General features: G+C 33.3%; 3 protein-coding genes across 3 annotated transcripts; 1 reads left to right on the top strand and 2 right to left on the bottom strand.

Moving 5' to 3' along the window:
• Positions 1-557: 557 nt before the first annotated feature.
• LOC128177242 (arrestin domain-containing protein 3-like) lies at positions 558-12271 on the bottom strand. Its single transcript, XM_052843879.1, has 8 exons — positions 12108-12271; positions 7809-8023; positions 6219-6359; positions 5718-5941; positions 4339-4521; positions 3522-3704; positions 2960-3122; positions 558-1443 (listed from the first exon to the last, which is right to left on the bottom strand). Exons 2-8 carry the CDS (start codon positions 7927-7929, stop codon positions 1259-1261), a joined length of 1200 nt encoding a protein of 399 aa, XP_052699839.1. The 5' UTR covers positions 7930-8023; positions 12108-12271; the 3' UTR covers positions 558-1258.
• A 4139-nt stretch (positions 12272-16410) lies between these two features.
• On the top strand, positions 16411-17039 carry LOC128176968 (uncharacterized). The gene is made up of 2 exons (XM_052843475.1): positions 16411-16425; positions 16572-17039. The coding sequence occupies exons 1-2, from the start codon at positions 16411-16413 to the stop codon at positions 17037-17039; spliced, it is 483 nt and encodes a 160-aa protein (XP_052699435.1).
• A 4732-nt stretch (positions 17040-21771) lies between these two features.
• On the bottom strand, positions 21772-24882 carry LOC128175035 (keratinocyte-associated protein 2-like). Its single transcript, XM_052840413.1, has 5 exons — positions 24790-24882; positions 22976-23130; positions 22548-22611; positions 22295-22361; positions 21772-21965 (listed from the first exon to the last, which is right to left on the bottom strand). Exons 1-5 carry the CDS (start codon positions 24791-24793, stop codon positions 21851-21853), a joined length of 405 nt encoding a protein of 134 aa, XP_052696373.1. The 5' UTR covers positions 24794-24882; the 3' UTR covers positions 21772-21850.
• Between the last annotated feature and the right edge of the window lie 409 nt (positions 24883-25291).

The following is a 25291-nucleotide window of genomic DNA, read 5'->3' as shown; positions in this document are numbered from 1 at the left end:
TATTAATAAGGAATCCCATAAATCTCTGTTCTTTTGTTATTAAATGGAGTTCAATATTTAAAATGTAAAACTTAAGGATTCATAAAATAAATAGTTTGGATAATTTTAAGTTTTCCAAACATTCAACTCCAATTATGGATAAGAGAATGTCAGAACCAATCATTTTATGAATTCTTCATTTTTCTGTGAATTTTGTCAACGAGCAACATTCTCCTATACCACTTTATGATGCAACACTATTTAATTATTAAATTGCAATTCTATAAATCGTTAACGTTGTTGCTTAATCCTCAGGTGACCGTTAAGGTCCTTGGGCCTCTTGTTTAAAATCACATTAACTTAAAACAAAGCAAGCGTTGTCGACGATATTTTTAATTTTTTTTTTTCGAGTTCTATTGTTGTTTTATACATGTATAACATGAAAGCGTTTTGCCACGACACGCAGGAGTTACTTTTCATTAGGTTAATGACATTTGGGTTTTTCAAAAGTATATTTCTTTTAAGTCCAAAGTACGTGCATTTGACAAAATAAATATACCATGAAACAGTTTGAACAATAGATATGTGTGCTTGTAAAATTAAAGTTTGTAACACGGCCATACATCACAGTGTTGGCAGCAGATCAATACCTGAAAGTTATTACAGAAACCTTTGTCATCTCAAAGAGAGTCAGACGTTCACAGGGAACATATGAATGCAGAACGCGATGTTTATTGCTATTAAAACTGCAATAATCTGGGAAATACTGGATGTGTTTTAATTTATACTTGTAGTAAACACATCTGAGACGTTTCTTTGTGATGTATGTCTGTTGTCTTTGTATTGTTGTAAAAGTGCAGATAGATAAAAGTAATATAATTTATTGTACAAAATCACATTCATCAACGCAAAATTATTAATAGTATTCATGGTTACTTATAAAAAATAAAGATTAGGATCTGCCTGGATTACTAGTATTTACAAAGTAAATCTGTTTCCTGCGTTTCCATAGCGTCACAATCCTTTCCAACGTCAGTAATTCACCAGAACCCGCTCATTCTCACTGTCTAAACAGCGATACACACCACCGTCACCAAAAAGCCGTTCTACAGCCAACGTCTCTATCAACAGACAGAACGTCATCACGTCAGGTGCCCTAATGTCACGTGTCCGTGAAGCACGCGCAGAGATACAACGTATCACTTGTGGTATACGAGAATTCATGCTGTCTTGGCAAATTCAACACTTTATATGAAGACAAACATTGACAAGGCCTGTCCTATCTCTTGAAACCATTGTCCCCAGGCTTTGGCGAACTTTTCACCTGGAAACTGTCTGTTTTGTTGGAGAGAGAATGGTACGGATACACAGGTGCGAAAGTGATGTCATGAGGAATGTCGTCACATTCTCTGTCGTCATCGACAGTGACCTTTCCAAGGACACTCTCCGTGAAGGTCACACAAACTGTCAAAAAATCATGTCTAAGATCAGCGATAGAAGGGACGTATCTACATATAAGGCGAAGAGATTTGTAAATATCTGTCATCACAATTTCCATTCATCTAAAGACAAATGCAGTTTATTTTACATGTACATGCATTTCATATTCAACCCAAAGTGTCCGAGAATTAATAAAATCTTTTTTTTATATACTAGTACTAAATTAAATTTGTTAACATTAATCAAAATTAATAGGTATCTATCTCAAATTGGCAAAGAATAATAATTAATATTGTAAAATGGTTATCTAACGACAAGAAATATTATAAATGTGCATTAACTATATATGTTAAGTGTTTTACTAAGCGGTATGAATAGGAAAATATCCAGAACCATGTAACTCATCAGAAATTCAAAGTCATCGAGACGCCGTGATGTTGATGTTCATTATTCATTTATTGGAAAATATGATGACGATAAATTTTAATGAGGCTTGTGTCCCAAACCACTTTAAAATAGCTAGGGCTGAAAAAAAGATTATCAAAATGCATCAGATATTTATGTAAATGACATTGTTGTGATGAAAGTTGAAAAAGTGTGCCAGTTACTTAACCAGTTGCCTAATAATGGCAACCTAAACAGAAATCCCTCTCCATGCAATCGCCTTATGAATGGAGAATAACGGTTGTAAACAAGGGCACCGCAAAGAGGAGCATCCCTCGCGAAATGTTATATAGTGGGGAATGCATTATTCAGGAATATACACGTAATTGAGAAGAAAAACATTTATCTTCTTAAAACCGCTAGGAATAAACATGTTTCGTTTATTCCTATCCACATGTACGCTCTTGGTGTATACATGGGAGGGGGAGGGGTGTTACATTTAGGTAGTTGTGCAATTCTTCTCCTTACTAGCGAAAACACACCACAAATGTTTTAACTTTAGTATTACAATTTTATAAGTATCTTCTGTATCTAGAATCTTGGACATGTTCTTAAATTCTCAAAGTAAATCGGGAAATATAGCCCGAAATTTGGTTCCGGATCAGACGGCTGCATTTTTTTTTATTAAATAGGGATGAACTAGTCTCCTTTTCGCTTCAATTTTTCACTTTGGACATCCCTCTACCTCCCCCCCCCCCCCTCATATCTATAAGTAAAATAGCGTTTGTTTCTCACCTTGAAAAGGCCTTAATAATTAAAACAAAATATCAAGTTGTAAATTGAGACGTTCACTTTCACGAACCGGAAATGTTTATTGTCAGGTCGTACATAAAATTTCCATACAATTTAATTGTTGTAATTTTAGCGATATTTTAATAAATATTCAATATAATTACTTGTAGATGTATAGGGTTTGTCCTTTAACCATGCTTATGAAGTGTACGAAGTTTGATAAACATGTATGCGAGGGTTTCCTTTTAATTTTGCTTACAACGCTGAATTAACACACATACATACACACGCTCAGCAGCGATGCTATATTCCCTTCACAACAAGCTGCGCAAGGGGATTACAAGCACTCTTTACTTTAACTTACGTTTGTTCTGTTGTTCGTTGGTTCGGTGAATTGGTGAAATTAGCGAGACTCCCGACCCGCTGTAGGTAAAATTATTGGTAGAGTTCTTCAAGGGTTTCGTGCCCACAACCACCTCCATTTTGACCGGTAGAGTGAACGCTGGGCCAGAGGGATGGACCTTCAGCTGTAAGGATTAATGAATAGAACTGAACTGAAGATGTCAGCAAAAACTATTCGAATGTTTGTAAAGAGCGTGCTTATGATAAGAAAAGTATTGCATAAGCAGTACAATTCTCCTACCGACACCCCAGATTGCCGTTTTATGTGCAGAATAGCCTTCGAGAAAATTTTGTTAGATTTTTTTAAGAAGACGAATGTATTTTTATTTAGGATTAATTTCTTCACAATCCGTCAATCAGTAGTATTAAACTCAAACATGGTCTTTGGTTTCACAGTATAAAGCTAAACAGCAAGTTTAAAATCAATTCACCAAGCCATAACGCAACAAAAACTCTGAAAAACGACACTGGGACAGTATGATTGGCAGGTATATTATATAATAAAGTCTAGAGTTTGATACTACCTCTAGAACATACGATATTTCGATGATATCACAGCCGATGAGATAAGAGGGCGGTACGGAGGGTATAATCAATCGCTCTCCCGTCCACATTTCCGTCTTCCCAGCATTCCATTCGTCCTTGCACAGGGACGCCACTTGATTGGTGTGTGTCTTCGACTTTTTACTTGTGTTATATCGTACCACCTTTATAAAACGAAACAACTTCATAAAAACATTTAACACAAAAGACTGTTTGGGTGGTTCTATTTTGTTCTTTATAGATCATGACTGACATCTTGTCTGAGTAGTAAATCAATTTCATTCTAATAAATTTATTAGATTAAAGTAAACATCGCCATCGTAAATATATATGCATTGTTAAAATTCATTGATTTCTCCTACGTTAGGAGAAGAGTAAAACTTATAAAACCTAAAAGGCCACGACTCTGTAGGTTGGGGAAGTAGTCCCATAGACCTAACGCGACTGATATGAAATCTAAAATATGTTTATTCAGGTTTTGTTCCTCGTCGACATTTTAAAATAATGTAGACGATTGATTATACACATCTCTAGTGGTGGGGACCAATATTCGTAGATTGTCCGAATTGAGAGAACCAAAGCACGTAATCCCTGAGTAAACTTTCATACATCAATAAACAATGTGTTCATAAGCAATGTGTCATTATCAGAAAATCCAGTGAAACAAACATAGAACTGTCACAGAAACCTTTCATTTTGGAATGACAGGACAAAAGTGCAAACGAATTAGATGATGCATTTCACTGTATTAAAGCTTTCTTGGAATAAACATCGTGTCGGGAAAACATATTAATTTACCATGAGTAACGTAACACTGGCCGCGGAAATTTTCCTTCCACTTCTGTTCTCAATCTCCACGTGGATGGGAATCCCCTCTCCCGGGACAAAGCCTATTGTTTCTAAATATAGCGTGGCAGAGATTGGTCCTGACTTACAACAGAGGCAGCACAGGGTCATATCATTGCTTGCCTCCGCAGGTTGCTGTAAAATTACCACATTTTTATGTGAAATTTGTGTTACATTTCTTCTTAATATCGCAGTGCTTTCATATTAAGTTTCCTCGACACACTAAAATTTTATTTGATGGATCGATGGAGAATCATTTTGAAATATGATTCCACAAAACGGAGATCAATATCGGCTTTCAGTTATTTTATATGATTTTTGTTGTTGTATTTTTTCAGTGAAATAGGAAAAACGTTAACTGTTTTAAGGACAAACAGGGTATTTTAGAGCTTAAAACTTGGTGTCAATTGATGTGTAATATTATTATGAATAAATACATGCAAAGATTGTTTGCCGGGTCAAGTATTTAATTTTTTATTTAAAAATATTTCTGAAAATCAAAATTTCTCTTTAATCTATGGATAAAATTTAAAGAATAGCATATAGTCACATATAGTTAAAGTACTAAACAATGATATTTTACAAAGAAATTGAAACGAAGATGCGAAGTTTTAGGAAAATTGTTATTTATCAAATTTGGACCGATCCCTGATTGAAAAAAAAACTGATCCCGATTAGAATTATTTTAAAATTTTACTAAAATTCTGCAGTTTATTCTGAGTAACTGATATGAATTATAAAGTCAGTAAATGACCAAACCATTTTAGAGTTTAACATTCTGAAATTTTTGCAAAATTGTGATACATTCTAACTTTATGTGATTTTGTTCGGGATTAGTTTAATTACAATCGGGATCGGTTCAGTTGTAAGATTTTCCAGTTTTTCTTTAATTTCACTATTTCGTTCCAATTTCTTGTTGAAATATGATTGTACAGCAATTGTTTATTGCGAGAAACAGTTTATTTGCAGTTTTTATCCATAGATTTAAAAAATATCTAATATTTTTGTTTTATATTTTTATAATTTTTTTTTTAAAAATATTAAAAGTTTGTATGGCCATCTTTGATATGTATTTATAGATAATTGTATTGTGCATTAATTGATAACAAATTTTTAGCTCTAAGATATCCTGTTCGCAGCTAAAACGATGTTCCCGGTTTCTATAAAAAATACAAAAAAATTCATATAAAATAATTGGAAGCCGATATAGGTGTCATTTTTATATAATCATTTCTCAAAAATTATTCTTCATCGATCCATCAAATAATGCATTGGTGTGTCGAGCATCCTTAAGACAATAGATATGATTAACCAATAATGATAACTTATACCAGCAAACGTAGGTCGTTGTTCAGGTCAAGGTGATGAATCACAGTGAATAGTTTCATTGTGGTGTGTTCGATTTCGTATAACTTCCGGATTTTAGCGGAAACGTAGTAACGCACGCGACCAATGGAGCCTTCGTATGACGTAGGACAATCGGCAGGGAGGTGGAACTCGAATGGGAGGGAGTGGTGCCCAGCCGCGAGGACCTGTATATCCCTGCCATTATTCCCTGAGGAAAAGTAAATGAATACATGTACAACCTATCACTCTGATCTATGGTTTATCATGCATAGAATAACATTATTTAGCCAATAAGGGGATTTAAAACCTACAAACACTCTAGTATCAAAGTTCATAAAATTTAGCATGCACACTTTTTATCTTTCATTTTACCAAAAGGATTATATAGTGGACATGTGAGACTAAGATTAAAATTGATTGTCTCCTTTAAAAAAGGCTCTTGCTGCTGATGACAATTGCAGGACTTTGATTTTATGTTGACTTACCGATGACGTTTACGGTGTGGTCGAAGTAGATCTCGTCGCTGGAGTAGTGCTTGGCCACGGCCCTCTTGTTCTTACCGTGACCACTGGACTGTCGCTCCACCCAGCACACACTGGCGTAACCATGGAAACGGAGCAACAACTCTGTAACAAGTAGAAACAACTCAAAATATAAAAAAGATATATATTTATCATTTATTATTGCCGTAAATAGCAATAAAACAGTTTTTACATGGATAATCAGGAAACACAAAGTCTATTAATAATAGATAGTTTTCCTGTCTCTCAGAGAGAGTAGCTTTAGTTCAATATTGAAAGAAAATCATGCACCTATATATTTGCCATGGAAATAAATATTGATTAATAAATGAGTGCAATTTTGTTTTACCATTGGGAAATATCCACTTCATAATACGTTGAACTATATAATCATATAGTGGATCATAAAGTCCAGATATCATGGATTCGTTCCCATGGACATGCACTAATATATCATACAATAAAGACCAATTGAAATATTATCGATTGGTTAGCATGGACATGTTCTTCTTTCATAAAATCCAGATATCATTGATATGTAATCATGGGCATGCCCTTGGGTACAATATCTCATGGACCAGAAATTAGCGGAATGTTTTACAACAGAACACGAGATACGATCAAATTTATAAATGCTTGTCATTCTTCAACTATCCATTTTTTAAACATTATATCCGTTTCAGTAACGTAACGGCTAATGAAAACTTTTAAGTATTAAGCTATTGAAGTTTTGGAATAAAAGATTTTGTGATATTTTTTACATGATGAAGACCACTCCTTGAGACTGAAACATTTCACTAATGTAGCCATAAATCTTGTAAACAGTAGGAATGTATTTAATCTTAATATCTCTATTTACCGAATGCTATTTAATCGTAGCACTAACACTAAACACTGGCTAAATTAAAGGTTGGTTTATCCAACTAAAGTTAACAAATCCTCTCCGAGTATAGATTATTGTAAACCCAGTACGTGCATCCGAGGTCTAGAGACATGAATATTTAATTTTTACACATTATCGAGTAAATATTGCGAAGAGGGAATATTGAATATCATTGCAGCTATAAAGTAATGGAGCATATGTATCAATGTGCTCTTTGCTTCCTTACTTCATTTAAATAGTTCTGTAGCGAAGCCACTGGCATGCTTAATTAACGACACCTATTGATCAGGGAATTAGTACAATATGCCGACAAATCAAAGATACTGCAAAACGTGCATAATTAGTATTGTTTTTAATAAAAAATGGTATCAACCTTAAGTATAAGTATAGTATATCTTAGATTTAAGCTTTTGTGTTTACTTTTACACTACCGATATTTCACTCCTGGTGGATTTGTTGCGGACCTCACAGATTGGAAAACAAACTCTCCTTTAACAAATGCCTTTTAAGGAGCTTTAAACTTCTCGGTTATTGATTTTGCCAAATATGTACATTTACATGTAAATTGATGAACTATTCCAAATGGCAAATGGTTATGGTAAACTTGATGTTTCCACAAGTAATATCTATGTAATTTAATTTGGATTGATCGATAGATATAATTTACCTACCACAAATTTTCAATTTTCCAGAAAGTTCCAAAATAACGGAACCACTGAGGGGGTTTCCGGATACGCAGACACCGTCTGGGTTTTCAAACACTATGTCGAACCTATCCAACTTTCCCATCATACAAAGAGGGGAGGTTCGCCAGGGCTGGTATTTGGTCAGATTACATCTATTTCCATCGCCTGGTTTGTTATAGAAATATTCTTTTCATGTTGATCTGCAATAAAAAGGGATAATTAGCATTTTTATAAAATAAACGTTAATAGCTTAATTAGATAGTATAATTTAAATAAAAGTTTATATTTCTAGCGACTATAGTTTCTATGATTAATTTTGCTTACCCAAAATAAAAATGTATTTATATTGTCAGTTGGTTTCTTTTGTCAATTTAAAGCTTTCTTTTTTTTGTAAAAATTAATTAACAAATTAATCTAAAGATCTCGGCCTCGAAGCAAGAAAGAACTAAAGTGCAAAAAACCTGTGACGATTTGATGTTTAAATACTTGTTATATGTATTAATGAGGCGTCACTTTCAGGAAGAATCTCCAACAATAGACCGAATTCATATCTTTTGAAGTTTTTATGAAAACTTAATCGCCGTGTAATTCCCCCGATTTATCGCCCTTATCTGAGGTGATATTTAAATATCCTAGCCATAAATCTCATCATCATCACCATCATCATCTTTATCAGTCCTAAGTTATGGCTGTATCATTACTGCTATTATTACGAAAATAGAAAAAGAAGTTTGTTTTTGCACCGCATTGTGTGTGACTGCGCGGGCGACTGTCCTTTGCCTCCGGGACGCCATTACAATATGGCGTGTGTTGTTACATTAGCGCACCAATCACTCCGTACAGAAGCAGCTCATAAAAGACCGCATGAACCTGGAAATGCTGATTGATTTTTATTAATAAGCACATTTTATCGGGGTCAGGCTCTACAAGGAAGGGAAGGGGGTTTGATCCACATAAAACACCAGTAAAATGTCTGCCCAGACAGAAAAGTCCGGCCGTTAAACAACCATCAAACAGTAAGAACAATGTCAAATAAGTACTGGTAATTTGTGCCGCTGTTTGATTCCATAAATGACTTGTCATTGTGCCCTTTTATGTGTTTTCATCAAATGATTGTTTTCATGTAAATAAGTTTGGGTTCATTGATGAATTTAAGCCGTTTCTTTGTGCATTTATGTTAGTTAACCTTGGTTGGCAATGGGTTCTGTTAATGGTTTTCATATTTATCAATAGCAACTTCGATGAAATAAATATATAAAACGATATTTCTGAATATTGAACTGGTTATATACCAATTTTTTTTATATCTATGTTCTATCAGGCACATTTTACATGTAAAACACGTTCCAGATGAATAAATTACAAAGGAACAACACTCGCATCAAATCAGAGACCTTATAACAAACACTATTGCATTGAACTTACTTTCAGCTCATCACTATTAACTTCAAAGCACACGCAAAATGATTTTCGAACAATATAGCCATAAGTTCTGTCAAAGTAAATTAGTCACAAATTCTGTAAAAAATAATCCTGCATTAGCTTTGTTTTAAAACTACTTCTGATTGATCAGGGAATTTGTAACAAACATGTAGCATCTGGGGGGCCGGGAGGGGGGCTGCCCCCTCCTCCCCCCCCCCTCCCCCCCCCCCTCCCCATCTTTTTGGCGCAGCAATGATTTTGTAATTTACAGACAAAAAAATGAATAAACATGGAGTGCCTTCCCCTGGACCATGTTAAAAATTGAATTGAAAATAAGGGAATGAGCAGTGAAATTGAGGATATACATGTAGTATACCCCCCCCCCCCAACCCAATGGATTGACATGTCTGCCAAGCCTACCATTAGAATTGCAACAAAAGAAAAAAAACAAACTTTGGCTTATCATGGGCTTGTTATGCATGTATTATAGCATTGAATCATGATTTTTTGAAGTATACACTCTCATAACTGCAGCGGTGTGTGCATACAAATTGAGTAACGCGCGTTAGCGCGTTATGAAAATTTGTATGCACACACCGCTGCAGTTATGAGAGTGTATACTTCAAAAAATCATGATTTTATGCTTATATTTCCTTTTTGTAACTTCTTGCCTTGTCTGCAAATGTGATTCATACCTTAAAATTCCTATCTTATCCTAAGGGTAAGTTAATATTAATGGAAGAGCCACCGTAACAGCCACAAGCGTGAACTTTGATTTTCGCTTGTGATGTTGCAGTTTACAGCGTTTAACGTTTGTGACGTCATAATAAAACTCGTCAATTTGACCTTTGACTACGATTTAGAGGCATTTGAAGATCACAGAATTTAATGGAAAAACACAGTAGAATGTAAATAATACATTTCACATGCCAACGAATCACAACCTTTGCTACAAAAAAATGTTTAAAAATTACTTCTATCGAAGAGATCTTGAAACAAACTGATTGAGTTACTCAATATGACCAATCACTTGCTTTGTTACAAAAAAATAATCAGTTATTCGCGGGATTTTTAAATCATGGGTTAAAAAATATCAGAATCTAATTAAGAAAGGAAAAATATCACCTGAATGAAATAAAAACTTACGTCTGTGTAACCCCGAACTTTGTTAGAAAAAAAATAAATCTAGGGCTTTGCTACAACTATGTAGAAAATAGCTTGATCATGTTTAATGCCTCGGCCTTATTCCAAACATTCCTCTTATATTTATAATTTAATTTAATTTGATTTATAATTAGTTACCTGAACATAAAGTGTCGGAACACAGAGAAGACTGTTGACGTAAATTTTTAATATGAGAATGTATGTTCGCAAAAGACCAAAACAATGGACTGAATAATTTTTATGTTGGTATCAAACACATTTGTTACACAGAATGTAAACACATGTCCTTTAAGTGTACTTAATTTAAAACTAAAAAGATATGATGGTTTTGTTTTACATCCTCTCCAAGTTTTTAAAAATATTTAGAAATATTTATTTATGCAGACATTAACATGGAAGTGGTTCTCAAGATTAAAAATACGGGCATTCTTGGTACAGTATACGAGTATGATGATGCATAGAGCTAAGACAACGAATGATGTACTATATATATGTAACTTGAACGCGGTCAAGTTCAAGGTCATGTCAAATTTGTGACGCTCCATGAACTTTCTCGGTTTTTTGGGGTTTTTTTTGGATAATTTATTTTTCTTTTAAGGTCTACTTTTTGTTTTTAGTTTTTTTAAGAATTGATATTCTAACATTTCAATTTCATGTTCTGTGTTAAAGATTAACGACCAATGTGTCAAAGTGACCCGATTTCCACCGATGTTTAACTTCTAAGTAAACGTAGCCCCATAGCATCCATTTAATCAAAAAAGCTGTTAAACCAAAATCGATGGCATGAAAAATTATTCTGATGTTTTCCCCGATGACAAACAGAGAACTTTCCATTGTATCTCTCCGTAATCTAGTTGTACAAACAATGGAGCGTGAAACGCGCGCTATTTCACTACTTCGTAGAAAAAAATTGCGTTCTCACATAGTTGCTGTTATTTCTTGCTTATTTGGGGGGGGGGGGGGGGGTAAATATTAATCTTGTAGCATTATCGGTATTTTTTTTTTGGGGGGGGGGTGATGGGGAGGGGGAGTAACAGGGTTTGTAGTGCTTACACTCAGGGGTGATGATTTACACGAGACTTTCTTCCAAAGATACTTGTAATTCGTGAAATGAAATTCCATATAGGATGAGAGTATGAGGTATAATTATTTATTCGATGCATTTATGATGGAGAGAACCATTTGAGGAATTTTAGCTGGATAAACAAGGGTTTAGTCTAATTGGTTATGACGATACTTTTTAGACTGTATCTACAAAGTTAAGAAACTACTGTGATTAGACGGTGAACCCAAAAGAGAAAATCAAAGTAGAAAACTTTTGGTTTTTTGCGTGCAATATAAGCATCTTCCGATGCCATCAAAATGTCAGCACGCAATAATAATGGAAACATATTTGAGAACCTCTTGGTTAACCCAGTGTTCTCAAAGATTGTAACATGTTGAGTTCACTTGGAATGTGTAAAATGATAAAATATATATAAATATAATTTATAAATATGTCTGTTCTTAAAAAATGTCAATTTTTTTTTGCTTTCAATCATTTTAATACAGCTGTACTATGAATTAAAAATACCGATATAAAAAATTGAAGAAAAAAAACCCCAAAACAACATCGTTAAATTATATTTGCTATAATTTTCACAGTGATGTAGTAATGAAGAGCGACAGATAGCGAGAACAAAAGGTATAGGTACTTACCTGTTGGCGGTCCAGAGGACGATGGATGACTGATAGCTACCTGCTTATTGTGTTACCTTCCGAGGGTCGCTTAAATCATCGATTGAATTGATCGGTGACTCTCCTAGAATGTCCCACGAAACAAATTAATGAACCGCCTGCTGTAACATTTATAAATGGACAGACCGTAATTTAGGTTAAATTTTTACTTGTACTCATTTATTAATGGCCGAACTTATGGTTCTTGTTATATCAAAACTGAACGCCTCATAAAACGCCAAATGGGAAAAAAATCCTCATGGGAATCAAAAATGCATATTGCGTGGAATCAAAGGACATTTCCATGGATGACAAATTTGTTTATTTGGACAAATGTGGTCATGAATATTCAATAGGAATAATTGATGATTTTCACCTGACTCTAAGTCAATAGATGAATCAATGTTTTGAAAGAAAAAATTAATTTACCATATATAACACATTTTTGTGTTGTTATCTGGTGTGTCAGAAAAACCATAATATAAATTTGTCGATAATGAAAGGAGTCGACGGTAAGAAAGATAATAAATTGTATTGTGAAAATAAGACAGATTCAGAATTAATTTTTGTTGGCCTGCTCCTTCAACGTCGCAAGCCACGGGTTTTGTGTCATTCTATTTACACAGGACACAAAACCCGTGGCTTGCGACGATGGATCTACTTCTGTTTGTGCATAAAGTCTACTCGAATAAATCATGTTTTTTTTGTTAATTGCAAAGTTGTTAATGCAAAAATATAATAAAGGTCGCTATCTACTGAGTAATGAACGTTCACTTTTATAAAAATAAATACGTTACCAGAATTGACTCGAAATTTTCCAAGTACCCTCTTAGATCTCATCTTTTACAAAGAGTCTAAGCATGTTGCAACTACTCATGCATATTATATCATAAGGCATCGGGCCTCCTGAATACAGGAAAATACTCTTTCAATTTCAAAAAGACATTTGTGACACAAAACAACTGTTCCGTTCTATCAAACACAGACACATGTTACACAACATCAACCGTTCCGTTCTATAATAAACATGCACATGTGACGCAATATTAACTGTTCCGTCTACTATAAACAAACACCTGCGACTCGAAAACATGTTTTTGTTCTATGATGAATAGACACAGCTTACACAATATCAACTCTTCCATTTTACATCTCTAATAAAAGGTATAGTTACATAATATCAACTGGTTTTTCTATAAATCACAGATACATGTTACAATATATCAATTGATCCGTTTTATGGTAAACATATACATGTGACACTATAACAGCTGTCCTGTTCTTTGGTAAAGAGACACCTATGGCAAGCTACCAATTGTTCCGTTCTATGGAAAAAAGACTTACTCGTATGTAACATGATTGTAACTGGGTTTTTTCTTTGGTAAACAGACGCCTGTAACATGATTGTAACTGTTTTGTTCTTTGGTAAACAGACGCCTGAAACATGATTGTAACTGTTTTGTTCTTTGGAAAACAGACCCCTGTAACATGATTGTAACTGTTTTGTTCTTTGGTAAACAGACGCCTGTAACAGGATTGTAAATGTTTTGTTCTTTGGTAAACAGATACCTGTAACATAATTGTAACTGTTTTGTTCTTTGGTAAACATACCCCTGTAACATGATTGTAACTGTTTTGTTCTTTGGTAAACAGACGCCTGTAACATGATTGTAACTGTTTTATTCTATGGTAAAATGACCCCTGTAACATGATTTTAACTGGGTTTTTTCTTTGGTAAACAGACACCTGTTACATGATTGTAACTGGGGTTTTTTTTTTTTTTGGTAAACAGACGCCTGTAACATGATTGTAACTGTTATGTTCTATGTTGAAGGAGGCTTACTGGTGAAGAAAATTAACAAAATCAATCATAAAATTTCAAATATTGTTTATCACTCATAAACTGTAGTTTTGAAGAAGAAAAAAACTCTATCTAAATTAAGAATTAATTGGAATATACCTCTATTTACCTTAACGAAGCTTTTCTTTTCAAGGAGGTTCAAGTGGACACTTTTTTTTACTTTAAAAGTTTATTCAGCCCCTTTAACAAATATTTACGATTTTTTCCGATATTTTAACAGTTTTGAAAGGATATATCCGAATTAGAATCCATACGGATCAATGTGGTGTTCATACCTCAAATATAAGAAACATATATCGATAGGTGCATTGACAGTTGCATCTAAGGTGTGGAAGCAAAGAACTCAGACGTTTAGAATGTATTCGGCAAGAATCGTAATTATGCTGTCGTCAGCCGAAAGTTTATTCGTTTGACTCTACATGTTAATCAGGCGTTATTTGTACAAACGTTTCCTGCAGAGTAGACGGTATATACATTCGCCAAGATTCTCTTATTTTGATATCTAACATTTTTTTTACCTCATTTTTAATACATATTTTAAAAACAACCAACAAAATTGAAACCAATAATAACAATCGCCTCCTCGATAAATACAACCTTGATGATGTAAAGGCTTTACATCGGATTTATCGTTTGTATGTACTGAGGGGGTCTATCTAAGCAAGATTTTCGATGGACATAAACCGTACTTATGCATCTGTTGTTTGCCCGGAAAATGAAATTGTTGGGGAGATTGGAACAAAGTGAATGAGAATTATGATTACTAGTATACTGTATCAAAATTGTGTATTACAAGTTCAAATCCAACAACTCGTGTTAACCGTGTTATCAAATCATTTCAAATATTTTTTTTTTTTTGCTCGTTAATATAAAGTAAATTTATATCAGTAAGCTACAATCTAAAATCTAGTGTATACTTGTATTCACATATACAATGTATTTTTACTGCTTGTAAAACTGTTCGTGTTTGAAAGTGTTCGTTTCCCGGTTTCTTTCTGACTGGGTGGTTGTCATGTAAAAAAAATTGGCAAAAGATCGTCGACCTTGACCAAGTATCCACTTGCATAATGTCAAGGTCAAATCCGTATCTTCCTTATACTAATCCTTCTAGCGATTGTAGCAAAAAGCCTTGGCGGGTTTTCTGAAGGTGCCAATTAACACGCTAATGATGTCTCTACACGTACTTACAAAGGTGTTAGAAATTTAGAAAATCTTATGAATTTGTAGTCGAGGATTAAGGAATTTTATAGTTAATCAAGCAAGGATATAATATGCAATTATCAGTCTTTCATTAAGTTAATAACAGCCTTTGGAATTCATTCACAATAAGCGACGAAATCTATACGTGTCTACTGTTTTCTAACTTTTCAGGCACTTCCATGGGAAATAAGCTTTTATCATAAAAGATGGTAAGAAACTTTGTACTTCATGCTCGGCTTGCTTTTCCTGATCCCGTTAACAGATTTATATTTATTGTTGATTCTGTTCTCCAAACCTTTTACTGGAGTTTGAAATCAATATGTACAAATCTTTGAAGGAGGAAAAATTAATATAACAGGACTTTTGAACAAACTCGCTTTCATTAATCGTGATTGGTTTAATCTGTCGATATGAATGGCTACATTGTGCTTTGATTATTGATGTATTCCTCACAGAAGATGCCACATCGACTGTATGGCCGTTTTCGGAGATCACCTACTTCGATTTCTCAACAAATCGTGAAAACTGCCTACTTTGTTCTCATCAGTCTACACAATACAATTAAGGTCTAATCTACTTCATATCTTGTCATTTCAGTGATCTTTTGTTGTTGGGACGTCTTATGCTCTCTATATAAGCCTTAGCAAATATTGTTACAATAAAGGGTGGCATTATAGGTTGTTGACGATTTTTTTAAATGAAAAATAAAATTTTGAAGTAAAAAAAAAACATGACCACATACGATTTCAGCTGAATTTTTTTTTATTATTATTATTTTCCATTTTTGAATATCGATAAATTAATGTTTAAAAAGCTCATGTCATATTTTCAGACAAAAGTTGGATATCATTCATCAGATGTTTTTTTTAAAATATTTTTTTCTGTTATGAGTGCTTTTTATTAACAAAATGACACGGTACCTCATGAGTTACTTAAAGTGTGGAATTTTCTTTTCAGTACATTCTTTATAAGCACAATCATGACAAGAGCTTTTTCTACAAAACGTTCCGAGATCTGAATCATTATAATTTCGAAATACACAAGTTCAGCATTTTTAAAATAAAATGACAAGCGTTTTGAATGGCAATCGTTTTATATATATCGAGCCACTTACATCAAAACCTCTACCACGCTTTAGCTACTGTGCTGGGCTTAAATGCAAGATCCTGCATCGCGGGCAAAATTCTGACAAACCTACTATCTTATGTACAAAATGCTGGAAAAATGACCACTACACCCGTAATTGTCAAAATGAGCAAAGTTGCGCAGCCTGCAAAAAACCCGGCTCAAGCGTTTGCGCAAAATTTGTTGCAGATCCAAAAAATGTTGCTACCGTCCAAGGCGCAAAACATGTGCTATCGAATTTCTATCCATGTGATCTAAAGATCTTTGGAGAAAACTTCAAATCTGCAGAGCAGGCCTACCAGCTAACCAAAGCTATTCGTACAGGCAACCTTGTGGCAGCAGACAAAATTCGAGATGCCAAGTCAGCTTTGGAGTGCAAGCTAATCGGCAACACCGTTACTAACACCCCACAGTGGAGGGATGAAGCTGAGGATGTCATGGAGAAAATATTATGTGCAAAGATTGATCAGTTAAAGGAAATGAATGATCTTTTAGCTTCCTCCAGGCCCCATACCATCTTCGCCCACTCCGTATACGATCTCTACTGGGGCACCGGCTTGGACTCCGAAAAAACCGCACATACTGCTCCAGATGCATGGCCCGGTCAGAACAAGTTCGGCAAGCTGTTACAGCGTCTTGCGGACAAACGACGAACGAAGCCGCGTTCCGTCTCCATGTCCAGAGCGGTAAAAACCAGGCAGCAAGGCATCGATAAGTACACGTGTTAATCTGTCTCTACTAACTCTATTAACCGGACACAACAACGACTTCTGTTAAATTTATTTCTTTGAACTGTCGTGGACTTAATGATTATAAAAAAAGAGTAATTTTATACAATTGGGTTAATGATATTAATTGTGATGTCGTATTTTTACAAGAGACACATTTTATATCTGAAAAAGAATATATTTTTAATTCAGGCTGGAAAGGTACATCTTTTCATAGTTTTTCTACTTCTTCACACAGTAAAGGTAGCAAATTTCACTTTACATTACTAAACCAGCATAAATCTGCAGATGGCAGAATTATACTGTTGAATATAGAACATGATAGTAAAATTATTACACTTGTCAATATTTATGCACCTAATTCTGAGAACGATCGGGTTGATTTTTTTAAAAAGGTTTCAAAATGGATTTCAAAGTATTCTATTAATAATGAAAATGTAATTCTTGTATGAGATTTCAACTGTTCTCTGTTAAAAGATAAAGATAAGAGTTTAAATAGTTTTAAAAATTTACAAAAACATTTCGATTTTGTGAAAATTTCCCAACATTACAAGAATGCGCAGAAGCTGTAAATGGAATGAAAAATAATAAGTCATCTGGAATAGACGGTTTACCTGTTGAATTTTATAAGATGTTTTGGAAAAATATCCGGAATTTTCTATATGAAGCTATATCCCAAATTTATATCGAAGAAGAATTAACTTCTACACAAAAACGTTCAGTTCTTTCACTTATACATAAAAAAGGGGAATTAGATAAGTTAGAAAATTACAGACCAATAAGTCTCACTAATTGTGACTATAAAATAATTGCTTTTATATTTGCCAGAAGATTACAAAAAATAATCGATAGGTTAATAAGTAAAAATCAATCGGGTTATATAAAAGGAAGATATATTGGCAATAATGCTAGGCTTATTCTGGATATTTTCGAGTATTGCGAAAATACAAATAAAGAAGGAATTTTCTTATTTGCTGACTTCCAAAAAGCGTTCGATTCAGTTGAATGAAACTTTTTAATAAAATCACTAGAAATATTCAATTTTGGGAATAACTTTATTAAATGGATAAAAATTTTGTATACCAATCCAAATTTCTGTATCAAAAATAATGGTCCCGTATCAGCAATAGTATTTTTATTTGTAATGGAAATTCTAAATGAAAAAATTAATAGCTCAAATTCAATTCGAGGCTTTAGGTTAGAAAATATGGAAAAAGAAATAAAATGTATTCAACATGCCGATGATAGCACCTTTCCTTTAAGAGACATAACCTCTCTAGAAAAAGCAATCCAAATCATAGAAAATTTTGGTTTCAGGTATCAAAAACTGAATGTATAGTATTGGGAGAACTTAGAAACATTCTTAAGGAGGATACAACCATAAAAAATATCAAAATAAACATAAATACAGTAAAATGTCTAGGTATTTACATAGGACATAATAAAATAGAGTGTAATGAAAAAAACTGGCTATGTAAGCTGAGAGAGTTCGAAAAAATATTGGACTCATGGCGAACAAGAAAGCTAACTCTCTTCGGAAAATGTCAGATAATTAATTCTTTAATTATTTCTAAGCTTCTTTATGTCGCAACAATACTTGAAAACCCTTATCAAACTATTTTTAAACAAGTAAACAAAATTATTTTCTCGTTTCTATGGGGGAAAAGAGAAAGAATAAAGCGTAAAACTTTAATAAGACATATATCAGATGGAGGGATTGGTATCACCGATTTTGAAACTAAGGTCAAAGCTTTAAAAGCATCATGGGTTTCAAAACTTATTCATTCTAACAATGATTTAAATCAACTCTTGAACGCTTGTATAGAAAGATATAATTTAGATATTTCTTATCTATTAAACACTAATATTACAAACGCACAAGACCTAAATATCAAATACCTCCCACATTTTTATAAGTAAGTAATATGCGCTTTTAATGAATGTAAAAACACTGATCGAGAGAATATCCAGTTTCGGAATATATGGTTCAATAGAAATATAACGTATAAAGGAAAAACAGTCTTTTTTCCAAATTGGATTAAAAGCGGTTTTAAGTACGTGAATGATTTATTCAATTCAAATGGATTCAAACCAATAAACGAAATTAAAGAGAGTCTGATATCTACAAACAATTACCTATGTGAATATATAACTCTAAAAAGTGCCCTTAAGAAATATGCCGCTAAAATTAACTTACAGAATATAACACATAATAGAAGTACAAAGTTGTTTTTCAATTTTCATGGATATTTCGAACATGTCGAAGGAAAAAAATCTAAATTTTTTTACCACATCTTATTACAAAAAAACTCAAAAGAGCCTAGAATGGAAAATTTTTGGTCCAAACTTTTTTGTATTGATGACCGTCAAATGTGGGGTAATATCTACCAAGAAAAAGTGAAAAAGATATTTGATAAAAATGTATCAGAATTTAATTACAAATTAATACACAATATTTTATCTTGTAATAAATGTGTAAGTAAATGGAAAGAAAATTTTGACAAAAACTGTCTGAACTGTAATGTAGAAGAAGACATTAAACATCTAATTTTTGATTGTTGTATATCTAACCCCATTTGGAAGAAAGTGTCTGATATCTTAAATATAAATGTTACATGGAAAGTTATTGTTATTGGTTTTCCAGCATATTGCAACAAAAACACGTTTATCTTTAATAATGTTGTATCTTTTGTAGCTTATAAAATGTACAAATATAAAATGAAATGTAGAGTTTTGAACGACATTGTAACATATAATGGTTTATTATGTTTTTTGAAAAGTGCACTGACACAGTTTTATATGACAGTTAAATCAGCAAAAAGCATTATGTTTAATTTTGATATTCTTAATAGATTGAATGAAAAATTGTAATTATATTTCAAATTATGTTTGTCTAAAGGTGACCTGGCCTTTAGATTATTAAACTGGTAGGGGGAGTCTCTGGACACTTATACTGATTTCCCCTACACATATCTACCAGAAAAATACTTTGCTGTTACATGTATTAGCTATATCTTTGAAAAATATAACTCTAAAGGTGACCAGACCTTTAGATTATAAAACTGGTAGGGGGATTTTCTGGACACTAATACTGTTATCCCCCCTACGCATCTAACAGAGAAATATACTGTTACATAAACCTGCTAATTACTTATGTACAAATCTAAATATATGTTTGATATCTATATATTTAAAAAAGAAAAAGAGGAAAAGAAAAGAGAAGAAAAAAAAAAAGTTCAGCATTTTTGACATCACAAATAGAAAAATGAGAAAACTTTGAGCCTAAATTGTGTCTTGTTAAAAATACTTTTGGTTCAATTGGTTTGAAGATACATGTATTCCATTCTATAGAGATGAAATATGCAGTGGATTTAAAAGAAACTTTTATCAACTTACTATATATTTCAGTAGAAGAAGAATTCTTCCATCAATTTTTCTTTATTGCTTAAGACATACGTCTTATAGCAGTTATAATGATGAACAATACAGACAAATATACAGACGAAAATGGACTGTCACAATCTCTTATGTTTATAAAATCTGTATTTGGAGAATGGCATGCAGGATACAGTACTATCAAGAATAATGTTTTGAATTAATATATTTGATTCTTTTTGTAAATTATTTCTGATATCATGATATTTTTGATACTTAAATAAACAAAGCATTGGTGGGATAAGTTTTTGACATTTAATAATCATTTTCTAAAAACTGTCAGTTGTGGGGGTATTAGTACATGTATATCTTTGACACCACAGAACTTTTTTCTCAGTGGTCCCTTTTTCTCTTTCTGTATACCAGGTCTTTTCGGTTTGCGACATAAGTATGTTTAGCGTGCATCCTCCCAAATTTTGAGGCATTTCACCCCACCCCCTCTTCTTCAGTATAAATATACCAACACATTTTGATGTCACCACTATCAGAGCAAAGGTTTCTGAGGGAGACGAAATATAGTGTTGGTGGATCAGCTGTATTCCACCAGATATCTTGTGATAATATCAAGTGCATTATTGATGTGGAATTGCGCTGTTATTCTTGAGAAAGTTTGTAATTTTAAGTATAAGTATGTTGTCAAATGGTATCTAGATAACCGGCTTTTCCATTCAATTTGGTTAACTTGTAAGATACCAGCCTTCACCAATGATCAAATTGTTGAACGTCTGATTTCACCGGTGGTCAACCGGCAGTTTGCCAAATTTTCTCGGTATTAAATTCATGGTATTCCAGACTTTAAGTTTACCAGTGCTCCAGTCATAGTATGCCATACTTTTCAAGTTGCCAAATCATAGTATGCCAGACTCGGTGACCAGTGGCCAAATCATAGTATGTCAGACTTTTCCAGTCCTCAAGTCATATTAGACCAGACATGTACCTGGTCGTGGAAGCATGCAAGACTTCACCAGTGATCAAGTGACTAATAAAACAAAATTAATTTCCTAATGGATGATGCAATATCTTTTAAGAATGCCATAATAAAATTTTATACGCAACAAAACCTAACATTGGATGTACGTATATAACGCTACTGACATTGGATGGACCATCAGTATTCTAGGTGCATTTTCTTTTTTTTCTCTATACATATCCGTGTCTGAATAGAACTGGCTTACTACAACAGATCATATGACAAAATGTTCCTTTTATTCTACAAATTATGTGTATACATTTAACATATTTTTAAGAAATAGTGACTATTGGTTTTTAATCCGAATACAAGTGAAAATAAAACAACTTGTCTTAACCCTATATAAAATTTATTTCTATATATGAATGTCTATGATATAACATGGTGTAAATGAACAGTTACAACTTTATTTCTTCTTTTTGCCTTGTGTTGCTTTGGTTGGAACAGCCGCCACTGGGGCAGAATATTTATTCTGAGAAATCTTGTTAACGTAATACAATGCCACCAGAGAAAACAAAAAGCTGGAAAAAAAATTAAATCATAAAAATCTATCTGATTTAATTGTCTAAAGTATATGGGTAAAATGCATGATGTGATAAAATTATGGGGTCTTTGTGTTACTATATTTCGTTTAACAAATCATGTAAATATAAATTTATAATATATCCCATCATTTATTGATACATGAGTAAATAAGCAGTGTCAAATGATTAAGAACGTAAAAGCTAAATACTGAGGTATTAGTTTTACTGAACTTCATTTATTAAACCATTGTCTTTTATTGTATCTAAAAATATATTTTATCATTTATTAAAACATAAGTAAGAACTGAGTGAATAATATTGCTCACCATGTTGTTACGCATACTCGATGGACCAGGCCAGAGGCAAACATCGACACAGCCAGACAGAAGAGCACTGTAAAATCCACATATACCGTCATATCTATCCCATCATAATTTGTTTTAACTGACCACTTTGTCTTTAACAGATTATCGTATTTTAACAAAATTATCTTGGTTGAAATATCATAATGAAAGTCGACTAGCAGAGGAAAGGTTTTTTATAATAAATTTAGGCGGTGATAGGCTTATTAAGACTCACCTTCTGGAAAAAGTTTGGTCTGGAAATTACTGCCGAACATTGAGTTCTCGAGATTGCCGACACCCTGAGATTTGGTTAAGGAGAACAGAAAGTATGCAAGAATGCAGCATTCACAAGATAAAAGGCTGAGCATATATGAGTATACTAACAGTGGGGGAAAAAACAAGAAAGATAACTCCAACTAATCAACATGAAGATGTTTGTCGCACATGCTATAAACTTCCAGCTTTCCTATATGTTTTCTGGACTTTTCAGCAAACACATTTGCTTGTTTAATATGTGTAAGGAAAGAGCTAATAGACTTGCAATCTTTACAGTCTGATCTTCATTTGAGATATATGTATCTGTTATGACCATATAACGGCAGTTGTGATAGCACTATATAGTGTGATCAAAGAGAGGTGACAGCACCACAGACAAAAGGATACAACCAGGACAAAGAAAAAGATGGTGCTTCCTAGGAGTCCTCCCACGATGGTCATGTACTCAGACCCTGCCAGCTGCTGCTTGAACATCTGCATGGCAGCAAACGAGGTCAGAGCCATGGTAAATGACAGGACACACGATGTTCCACTCGACACGGCTGTAATCAGAATTATAAGGCCATGAGTCTTCACACAGGTCAAGCACAATGTTTTGATTTGGTTTACCATTAATATTTCATGTATATACAACATGTATAGCTTGACCAAACAATGAGAGGGGTTTGAATATTTCTTTTTTAATAAATTATTATTAAGTGTTTGAATTTTGCAATTAAAATTGGGCAAAGTTAGGACTGGAAAAATTCAAAACAATTTTTAACTAACTATGTTAATTACTGGTAGAAAGATTATTTATTTCTATCTGTGTCTGAGCAAATTTAAGACTGGGTAAACTGCTTGCAAATGCAGAAGGGTAAAAACAACCCCACCCCAAAACCAGTATACAGTGCCTTATGGTAAATCAAATTTTTTAAAAATTTTATTAAAAGATAAGAATAGTATGTAAGTGATTGAAATTTTTTTTCCATAATGAAGGCAAAACATAATTACAACATAAAATCTTAAAAATTTAGAATTAGCAAACGAAATGTTATAAAAAAAACCTGATGGCCATATTCTGTGACTTTGACAAAAATGTTGTCAGCAAATACCGGGTCGTCACAATTAATTAATGTACAAAGTTTATCCTCATTGACAACATATAATGCTTGTCAATCATTTACAAATTCAAAAATAATCATGCATGTCCTTCCCTAAATTACACACTTATTAAAGGCAGTATATAATGTGTACAGTTATTAAAAAAAAAAATTCTTTTTTTATATTTTTTTTTAAATTCTGTAATGTTAAATGTACAGTACCGACTAGAAACATTCTAACACCAAAGCAGACCCCAAAATACAACCAGGGGTCTCCTTTGTGTCTGGTTGGGGTCTACTTTTTAAAGACTAATGACTTGCAACTGCTCTGCACTGAAGTGTGAAGCAGACCCTATCTTTTTTCTTGTCGCCTGTAAGCCCGCCCCTTGTATATTCCAGACCACATACATGTGCATATACACAATTTGCCCCTTGCATCTTCCAAATAAACATGTAGAGATATATGGTCATTTTTCAGTAGTGATTAAGGGTCTGCTTCTGTGTCTGTTCTTGGGTCATAGCAGACCTGAAGCAGACCCTAAGAAGACACCAAAAGCAGTTCTGGGATTTGGTCTGCTTTTTGTTAGGTTTGGTCTAGTCGGTACTGTTTCTTTTATAAATTGGAAATGTTGGAATATTTCAATGTGTTTTTGTTACAATCATAGGGTAATAATCTTCAAAAATGATAAATACTTTTGAATTTTTGTCAAAAACTAAGTCAATCAATCCAAAATAGGTAAGGTATACTATAACTGCAAAATCAAGCAATATGTATTAGTAAGTTAAACAAATTGGGTTTGACCTGGTAAAATTCATTTTGAAAAAGACAAACACATTCCTTTACACATATTTAGGCAGTTTGCTTGATTTAACACTTATCTGCAAAACAAAAACGCTGTAAGAGTTATCAATTTTATCGTTTACCAATAATTTCTTTCTACACTAAAATAGTTTTCATTAACCCTACCCCCCACCCTTCCCCCTTACCCATCTTTACAACACACTTGGAAAACCAACAAGACAGATTATGAAATGCATGATTCGCAGTTATGAAACAGATTTCCTGTATAATTTCGATATGGATATATTCTTGCAAACTGAATAGAACATAAAATTTACCCATGTTTATGAATTTGCTTGCGTGTACCAAAGCACCGGTGGTTGAATCGGAAGTTGTTGATAATTGTTTCTCGATCCCGATGTAAATAAGGAGCTCTATGAGCTGTATGTAAATATCTATATTAATTTTCGATTTTATAGTATGTATTATGCCGTAAATTAATTCATTTGAGAGAATTTTTCGAAAGAAATTTATTTACAAGTTTTCATAGAAATCCCTTTTTTTGAAATGTCAAGTTCTGTTTTAATGATATACATGTATCTTCAACAGGGTTGAAAGTAACTCTCTAATATATATCATACAGATATTAACGATTCACTATTCTAAATGTCAAAATTTTGTCCTCTCATGTCAATGTGAAGCAGGAAATTGATCCACATATGTTCTTCAAAATCCACCCCCCCCCCCAGCCCCAGTCCCCACTAAAAAAAATTTTTTTTCAATCCCATAAATGTTTTCATATTTCAGGTTGCTTTCACATCTGACCATATAATGTATAGA

Source organism: Crassostrea angulata, chromosome 3, assembly GCF_025612915.1.
Source record: "Crassostrea angulata isolate pt1a10 chromosome 3, ASM2561291v2, whole genome shotgun sequence".
Lineage (NCBI taxonomy): Eukaryota > Metazoa > Mollusca > Bivalvia > Ostreida > Ostreidae > Magallana > Magallana angulata.
This window is presented reverse-complemented; position numbering and strand designations above follow the sequence as displayed.